The sequence below is a fragment of the Columba livia genome, chromosome 5, assembly GCF_036013475.1.
Source record: "Columba livia isolate bColLiv1 breed racing homer chromosome 5, bColLiv1.pat.W.v2, whole genome shotgun sequence".
NCBI lineage: Eukaryota > Metazoa > Chordata > Aves > Columbiformes > Columbidae > Columba > Columba livia.
Genome location: NC_088606.1, coordinates 59,136,221 through 59,146,171, shown reverse-complemented (window position 1 = coordinate 59,146,171; position 9,951 = coordinate 59,136,221). Strand labels below are relative to the sequence as shown.

Sequence of the window (9,951 nt, the reverse complement as noted above, 5' to 3'; positions counted from 1 at the left end):
AACAATTCACTAACATTTTGTTAAATTTCAGATTAACAAAATTACTCTGCAGAAAATTGCATTATACCCAGCTGCAATACCACCACTAAAGTGTTCAGTGCAGTAACATTAAAGCAAAGGTATACTTTACTGGTTTGAGTCAAATACAGCATTTTCTTGACCTGATGCTGTTAATCATTTCAAGCATATGTTTACATGGCTGTTTTTGCCAACCCACTTTCAGCTGTCACCAGCCCCCACAGAAAATAATAATAAACACCAAGTACACCCACCAAGAGGTAACTGAGAATAGGTTCGATGCATGGAAATGTCTGGAAGCTCTGAGAAGATAAACCATAAAGCCTTGCTAATTTTTTTTCTCATATATCTCATGCTGTGACCCAACAACAACATACAGTGTTGATTTTCAGGTGCAAATTTTATTGTGGATCTTAACAAAGGTTTCAGAAAAAGCACAGGAAAAAATCAGCAATAGAGTGTCTCTTATAGAGTACACAAATATATTCTGTGAAAGCCACTATCTCTGCAGTTGAAGGCAGCTTAATTTAAACTAACAATTATTTTCAGATACATGTGTTGAGAAGCAAATTTTTCAAATATCCTTTATTCTCAATTAGTTTGATACTGAAATTGAGAACCAAATATTTCAATGACACTAACATTGTTGCAGCTTGTGTAGTATTAAAGTGTTAGACAGAAAAGAAAAATTCATTATTGCAAAAAGAAATAGTAACACAGAAAATTTTGTCAAAATACATAAAATTAGCCCTAGTACACATTAAACGACACAACATCTCTTTGGAAAATCTGTTGATGCTGAGGTATGCATAGTTTTGGAATTTTGGTGCTGCTATCTCTATTTTTCATGTGATACATCAACTCAAAATATCTTACCTAGAACTAATCATAAAGCTTTCTACAACGGATTTCTTTAGTCTTTAACTGTACTTTAAGAGTAAAGAGAAAACCCACACTAATTCGTACGATCTATTAGGGAACTGTGTAGAAAACCTTGCAAGAGGTCTTCAAGGCACTGTTTTCTCTTTGGTACTTGGCACACACACAGGCCATTCATGAAGAATGTTTTGACAGGAAGACAAGAATAACAAAAGCTAGACCTAAAGCTAGTATCTAGTATATTAAAGATCATATATATCTTTCTCTAATGAAATAAAACCCATTACTTTTAAAATCCCTTCTGCTTTACAACACTGTGGTTTGCAGTAAGGTTTCTGCTAAATTAATCTAAAACATGAATTAAAAAACGCACTTTAAGAAAACAAGAACAGAAGTCAACCAAGTAGCGTTTACCTCAATCTATATAGTCTGCCTGAATGTAAACCATTGCCAAGTACTGTAACTCTCTGTAAAACAGAAAGGACCAAAAGCTCTGTTGATTTAATGCCACTGTTTTACATGGAGACATGTCAATCAGCAACTTGGTCCACAGTCAATCGAAGCAGATGAGTGCCTTCTCCAGCACTCGCTGGTCCACCTGAATTCCTGAACCATGCAGCTGCAAGGGCTGCCTCCCCCCTCTAACAGAAAGGTACCTACTGACTAAGAAATGTAAAAAACTAGATACTCTGCAGTCTGCTTCACTCAATAAAAAACTTGGTGCATTTGTAGTCCATTGGAAATACAGAGCAATCCAATTCTGGGCTACATGTGTGTGTCTCAGGTCAAAAATTCCTTCAATACCTTTTTTTTTTCCTTGGGCCTGTTCTTTATGGCAAATAAATGCCAGTCAGCTGGGAAAGAAACCTGAAAGAAGTTAATCTCAAGATATAAGGATTTTAAATAATTATTTTGACAATATCTTTTTTTTTATATACTATGAAGAATCTGTAGTTCCTCTTTGAAAAAATTAACAGTTTTGTGTGGTTGACAGAGCATGCCAGGATCCATCTACAGGGAAGAGATGTCCATCTCCAACTACAAGACAAATCTGGATACCATACTGCTGAATGCAATGGATGGATTAGAAGTCAGAGAAGCACAGGGAACTCTGTTCTTTGGGCAGCTTCGTAAGGCACAGCAGCAGAAATGTTTTCTGTTTGTTTGGTACTCAAGGCAGGCTGATAACCTGCCAGTTTGCGGTGGACTCAGCTACCTGTGGGCCTCCATGTGCCTGAGACAAACACACTGGTCTGGTGGATGAGATCCAAATACCACCATGAGCTCTTAAGGCAGTGGCTTGGATTCATACTACTTGGCTTTAGAGCCCAGCCAAAGCGCTGAGATAGCTGCCTCAGGACCAGAGGCTCCCTCTGGGACCAGCAGAGAAACTGGCCTCTCCAAGTGACTGTTCATATCTTACATGGGCTAAATCCATCGATTTGGATCTATTTAATCATTTAAAGTAATTATAAATAAAAGCAGGATTGCCCTAAAACTTAAAACAACTTCTAATATAAACAGCGAGGAAAATTCTGCCTTCAGCTATACATCAGTATAGATCACTCTGTATAAGGATAAAAGCATCACAGGTGTCCACAGAATTTGGCAGAGCTGACTTAACATTTCACTTCCCCGAAGGAAGGTGCTGGCTTACACTAATTGCTGAAGAGCAAACTATCTACAGTAGTATTCTATATTTCTATAGTATTCTGTATCAAAGCAATAAATATTAGATATAATCTCTATATTAGATTTCATAGTTATCTCATAGCTATTTAAATCTACACTGTCAAAAATATAAGCTGTGACCCACTCCTACATGGCAGCATATACTATTTGTGTAAATGTGTTAGAACTATCAGATGGGTCTATATTTACATAGGATACTCTTGTTTATATAGCAGATTTTAATTTACATAAATTTTTACCATAGAATAATTATGTAAAGGTTGGCTGTTGTTTACATGTTTCTATAGTTCTGCATAATTGCATTTCAGCATGAGAATTTCATCATTCTGTCCCAGTTCCATGGTTTTTAAGGATTGAAAACAGAGTCCGATAGACTTCAAAAACTCCCATAATGTTCCATCAATATAGCATGAGAATACTTATTTTCAAGTCCAGGCAAAAACCAGTTTCACTGTTCCTAACCTTTTTCCTTTACAAATATAAACCTACTCTTGAAAGAAAGTGCACTCCTGAAAACAAGGGCAATTAAGATGTTTTGGCATTGCTAAGATGTAGAAGAATATTTCAGCTAAGCATGATCTTCAGAAAAAACATAATATATTTTTAAATTAAAAATTACAATTACTACAATCTAGGTGTGCAAATTAAAAACTTACATGTGAAACATAAAAATAAGGTGAGAATGCTGCTGGTATATACATGAGAAATTCTGTCTAAGTTTGCTCCAAAAATCCTCTGTTAATTCCTATCATTTAGCTTCTCTGATATTCAAGGTATAATAAAAACATGTTCATTTTCACCAAGGCTGAAATACCCAGTTGTTTACCTACGTAAAAGGAAAAGAATTGTTATCTTCTGCACCTCTAATTTCAGAAACTCAGTTAACAATATAGAGGCAAAAATACTTTTCAAAAGATATTTAGAATGCTTATAACAATTTATGAGTTCAGAGAACATTCAGGTATTGTCCTTGGAATTAAATATTGCCTTTCCTTTGCAAAAGTTGCTGTTTACTTCTCAGGATAATAATTTCTGTGGCCCCTCAGCAGAAGACAGTACCATCTTGTTATTAAACATCAGATAGTGTTCATCAAAGACAGAACATAATTGCTCATCTTCCCTTTATGCTAATGTTGCACTGGAAAACTCTACATTAAAAAAAGCCCTGGAAAAGTGAAAAATGTGATGCTTCATATACTAACTAGCTGTTAGTGACTGTTCTTGCCAGCACTGCATTTCTTCAGATGAACAGACTCAGGAGCTGACAGATCACTCTCCCTTTGACCTGTACCAGTTCTGCCACCGCTGGGTGACTATTCACAAACCTCCTCCCTGCACTGGGTAGGCCAAAGATTTCTAAACAGTCGTCCGGTAATTCCTGCCTAAGGACTCTTTTCCTTACTGTGTATCCTGGGCTCCCAAGCACCTGTAGTTGCATTGGAACAATTATTTTAGAAAAGTATCTAACACTAATAGCAACTGACTTCTAGGAGATTATTAATTTACTCTTCAATTTAAGTTCGTGCAGTTCTTGACGATTAACACTCATGTCAAGAAGACTCTATCAGCTTCTTTATGGAAACATAACTGGTGCTTGATATCAACTCTAAGGGAAGAATCAACTCCTATTTCTCTTTAAGCTTACACTTAGTTACAATTAGAAAAAAAAGTCCTTTTCATAACCATGTAAAATGACCACATAGCCTTACAGTGTAACAGAGTCTTTGCAGATGAGACTAGTTCTGACCTAAAAGCAGTGCTTTTTGTATCTGAAAGGCTACAGGAATGTTTCTGGAAAATAAATCTTATTTTTTGTGTTGATCATTACGCAGTAAAATACATTCCTCATAAAATCAACCGAAGGGACGGATTCTAAACTCTATTTAGCAATAAATCTATACCTGCAATCTAGTAATCCTGTGTTTAAACTACTAAAAGAAAAACAAGCCATTCTTTTACTTTCTAACGCTATGTAATAATACAAATATTATAGGGAAACTGTATCATACAGGTATGTATGCAAAGTGTGCTTACGTGGAATGCTCAATAACACATATTTAAAGCAGAGTATCACATTTATAATAAGTCTGAAGGAATGAGTACCCATAAAATTCAAGCCTAACAGCACTGGAAATGTAAATTCATCGAAGTTAAGTGCTTGAGAAAGTTTCTTCTTTTGAGCTGAGAAGTGAACAAGAGTATTTTACTGTTTCTCCCCACGCACATCTCTGATAATTAGAATGCAATCACCTCATCATGGGTTGAAAATACCTCTATTAGAAAATATATATGTAAAAACCATTTAAATAGATACTCAGCGCCGAATCTTCCTATGATTGGCTTCAAAGGCTGATTTCAATTGAAGGTAAATCTTTTTTTCATTCTTGCTTCACCTACTACAAAAGCGTGTGAGAACAGTCATTACTGAGACATGAATTCTCACAGAAAATTCCCTAATACCTTCTGCCAAACCTTTTTCTTCATAATTTATATTAGTTTTAAATCTACTATGAAAATAGCAGTGCAAGAATAATCAATTAAAAATTCATCAGATAAATGGTTTAGTTCCTTTTAGGATAAAGCTGCAGAGGAATACCGATGAAAAAGATGCTATTTATGATGCTTTCTTTGTTAACACTCCTTTATGTCCCAAGTCAACTCTTCATTCCACATTCCTGTATTTGGTAAACAAATTGTACAGTACTCTCAGTGTAGACTTCAAGTCACAATTTACAATATCTAGAAAAAAAAAAAGACAAGGGAAAAAAACATGAGTAAATTCATTAGCTCAAAATGTTTTCTGAAAAAGTGCCTATTTTCTACTCCCTTTCCTTGCTCAGATCTATATCCATGAACATTCAAATCCCAAAGATACTGAGAAAAGAGTAGAAATATAAATAAAGCAGAGTTGTTAAACTGGCAACACAAAAAATGTTATTTCAACCACTTTTAGTTATGGAAAGAAATGGCTACTGGTGCTGATGTATAAATGTAACCAAGTTTTAGATGCCCACGAGACAAATGGTGCTTAGGATGACATATATTACTATGACTGAATCTTCACTCGGTTGTGGCCAAAAAGTAATGATTTTGAAAAAAAATCATCAGGCAGGAACCAATGGAACTCTGTTCTTATGTAAGGATTGCAGAACTCGGCCCACTCTGTGCTGCAACATCCTTCATTAGGCCTCATTTCAGCAAGATAGCTAGAGGCAAGTATAAATTTTCTCAAGACCTAAAGAAGCTAGGTATACAAGTGCCCCTTGAAGGCACTCCTGAAAATGCTTTGGGGTAGCTGATGTACATGGCTGCATCAGTCCTTAGAAACTCAACATCTAAAAGAAGGGATTGATATAAAACAAAAAGCTAATGAATACCTGCTGTTTCTAAGAGAAGCTGTTGAGAAAGTCAATATTATTTCACAAGAAATCTATAAAACAAACTGACAAGTACTACTGCAGCAGTCTACACGACTGCTTCAAGGAATATTCAGTCTCAAACAGGGACCCAGAATTGCCCTCAGAAAGAACAGAATAGAATAGGATTAGAATTAGAATTGTCCTATCTCTTTCTGCTGACTGTATAGGAACTCCATCTCCTAGCTTTGCTTCTTGGAATTGGCCACAAGGGTATAAAGCAGATGGTCTGCATATTCCCATTGTCTTCAAAACCTCCAAGTAAGCCTAGGAAATTGTGTATGTAATCATCAGTTTTGCCATCTGTGTTTATCTACACTGACGTTTCTCATAGATTGTGAAGGGATTATACTTCGAAGAATGAATCCAATCGAACCTTGCTCAAATTACGCAAATTTTGAAGGGAAAAAGATATTAGCTACATGGCAAACTGACATCCACAAAGAGTGAAAACACCTAAATGTAGATTTTATGCTGAGCCTATGCACGGTCATGAAACCACGGCCACATAGTTTTCTGGCTCTTAATAAAACAGATCAAAAATGCTTGTTATAAAACAAAGAGAAAATGCCAAAAGCTACAGGAAGGGTACATTGCTCCCACAACATCGTGTTACACTCTGCAGCACTGTTTGCATATAACTTGGGAAGCTTCCCATTTCAGGCCAGCAACAAGCTGCACAACACTGTCATTTCCTAACACAGAACTTCACATGAATAAAGAGACAGCTCTGACAGGTCTTCACAAAGTTTCCACAGAACTCCACCACCACAACGGAATTCCACAGAAAGGTCCAAACAAAAAAGAAGCACGTTCCCAGGGAAAGACGAGTTATTTCCATTGCTACATGCGTTTGACTAACATGCATAACATTAAACTGGTCGCAATTTTCAAAAAGAGAAACTTGAGTTTGGCTTTGACATACACATTTCAAGAAGCAACATGAAAAAGCTCAGACTGCAAATTAATTCGTTATAGACTCCGTATACTGATGTTCCAGCCATTTTTAAAGTAAAGGTCACAGAAAGCTTTTTAATACCTTTTCAATAATATTGCAAATAACCCAAATAAACTGTTGACCCCATAAAAATCATTGGGTTTCATACTCATCTATTTAACTGCATTCTTTTTTCCACTAAATATGTTTTTCATATTCTAAAGCACTTTTCAGCATATTTTTTCCTCAAGAACCTCAAAGAAACAGTGTAGGAATGTAAAGAGTATTTAGTATACACATTTAGGGTAAGATCCTTTTCAATACTGTTTTGCTCACTGGAAATTTTAAGCACGGGCATTGTGCCCAATGTAACAACACATAAAACAGATGTGTTTTTCCATTCACATTGGGCAGGAAGTTTCATATTAAGCATTTCAATAATTGCACAAGAAACGTCTTATATATGCGCTGAAATATCCTTACGGTTTGATTTATACTGGAAAAATTAGCTGTCCCCTAGAGCAATAAATACCTGAAAAATTAAATGCCATAAGAATTTTAAACCTCCATGGGGAGTAGGGGATCACAGATACTCTCTGTTTTCCTTGGATCTCTAGATTTCACTATTTGCCCCTTCTCTCTTTGACTATTTCAAACATAAAAGTTTGTGACACAGTCACCACTGGTTTAGTGAAGCATGATTATGGATAAAAGTTCAAGCAATCAAAGGAAGTGAAAAAAACAGGCTTGGTGGGCCCAGATGAAATGCATAGGCAGCACAGGCTCAGTCCCGAGACATATTTTTTTGTGTGAGTGCATATGTCTGCTGCTGTTATGACCTGGAAGCTCGGAGAGATGGAAAATAAGCAGAATGGAGCAGAAATTGATTCAGTGATGTGTGCCTGAATCTCCAGGGAGCCCTTACTATTAGAAGGAAAACTCTGAGCATGAGCTTGTATCAACTCCTCAGGGAATGACAATCCAATACTACAGCAGGAAAAGACTGTGTGCACCATACACCGTGAATCTGCAATGGCTCTTGAAAATATTTTGATTATTATGGTAGGTAAGCAGCAGACCCAGCTCCCACGTCTGTTGGGAAGAGTGGAGTAGAAGCTGCATGTCCAGCTCCTGAATGGTAAAAAGCTGTAACTTCTCATGGGAGGAATCACGAGAGTACCCTAAAACATGGTGAATCGAGGGGCCTATATCCAGACCGGAAAGCTGGATGTAAACCTTGTATTTATAGAAGCAGATGAGTGGAATCCTGGTCCTGCTAAAGTCGGCAGCAAAACCTTTCTCTGTCCTGAAGACATATTTTTACTTTCAGTTTTCAGCTTTAAATCTAATTTTAATACTCATGATTACATCCTGCATTCAAAGGCATTTATGTGAACACTTGAAATTCTTCTCTCACAACATCCACCTCTTTTGTGAAAATCTTGTAAATTACACTGGAACACTTGAGGTTTAGTATGATGATGTGGGATGGGGGAAGATGGAGCAACTGGAGCAATTCTTATCTGCCAGTGACATCATTCACAACTGTATTATTTTTCTCTCAGTGAATATCTGAGTATTACTGCATATATTTGGTCACACAAATCCTACTGTGGCCATTCACGAAAGGAAGCCTTGCAACATTTGAAAAAATGTATCTATCAGCAATTTAAAATACAGAGCTACCTGAGAACTTCAAAATGTGTCTTGCCTTTCACTCTGGGATTAACATTTGAACCTTCATTTAGCTATACCATAATCTTGTGAGATAAGATCTGCATCCAACACAGATTTTTAAGGAGACAGTAAAAAGCAGAATATATACCTTCTGGTCTTGGCTTTGGTTTTTCCAATCCACCATCCTGCATGAGCTCAAATGCAAAGGATACATTGAGGACCTAGTAATATAGTAAAGGTACGCATTATTGTGAAGTATATACAGTATAAATATTATATATAAAATATATAAAATTAATAAATAATATATAAAAATAATAAATACTATATAAATGGTCAAAACAAGATGTATTTAAAGCTGCAGACTCCGATTCTCAGACATAAAAGCCAGTCAGGGCTCTATGTATCAATGAAAGATCTGGTCCATGGAATCCAGATAATCCATTGTTTTTCCTGGGTGGTGATGGTGCCTACCTCCCACAAGTTTAAAAATTGGAATATGATGGGATAAAGTGCTCTTGTCTGGAACAGAAAGCTGAATTGCCTGAATAACAATAGACATTATGTGCCTGGTAGTGGTTTTTCTTAAAATGATAAATAGTACACAAATTACTTTATGCTTCCAAAACCCATGAAACCTTTCAAACGTTAAATTATTGGATTTTGGACACAAAAAGTCAGTTCTTTCATCAATTCATGTGTATAATTCTTTATACACTTAATGAACAGTAAGTCTGGTTCAATGACAGCATCACACAATGGCTGCCAAAATCAGTTAATACTTCCTAACCACCCCATCATTAATATAATTTTGCCTTTTATTCCAGATAAACATTAATACTGAGATCCTAAAAATGCTTAGAAATGGTTACTAGTACAGTCCTATCTTGATTTCAGCTATTTACCCTAAGCTGATGTGGAAATGTTTGTGTCATTCTTGCACTATTAGACATGTTTATTTATTTGTTTTTTACAGAAAAATGAAATCTAATTACCTTTTGTTCAAAACTATCAGGAGTCAAGAAAAAGCTGTGTAGAGGAACAAAATAGCCTTCTAGGAGACCCATTAGCAGGACTAAGTACACACCATCTGCAAACTGTAAAAGAAGGCATTTCTCAGTACATTTTCTGAATAATAACTCATTGCTTTGCTTAATGGACAAGATATATATCTTCTAATGCAGAACTGACAACAAGCTACTAATACAAATATTTTAAATTGCAACTAAAAGACCTCATCTCACTTCTTTGATTCCTTTTATTTAGTTAGCGCATTCTGTTATGTCTTCTCCAAAACTGTCCTACTGCTAAAATATACATTCAGAATATGGC

At 36.0% G+C, this 9,951-nt stretch overlaps 1 protein-coding gene across 5 annotated transcripts in view; it reads right to left on the bottom strand.

Annotated features, from left to right (window-relative positions):
• Positions 1-399: 399 nt before the first annotated feature.
• The window catches only part of PARVA (parvin alpha), a 69,000-nt gene continuing 59,448 nt past the window's right edge, over positions 400-9,951 (bottom strand). For all 5 annotated transcript variants that reach the window (XM_065065334.1, XM_065065335.1, XM_065065333.1 and 2 more), the window contains 3 exons: positions 9,615-9,716; positions 8,768-8,840; positions 400-5,328 (listed from right to left, as the gene is read on the bottom strand). In XM_065065334.1, the coding sequence (XP_064921406.1) occupies positions 5,252-5,328; positions 8,768-8,840; positions 9,615-9,716 (252 nt within the window). In that variant the 3' untranslated portion in view covers positions 400-5,251. The remainder of the gene's footprint in view (positions 5,329-8,767; positions 8,841-9,614; positions 9,717-9,951) is intronic.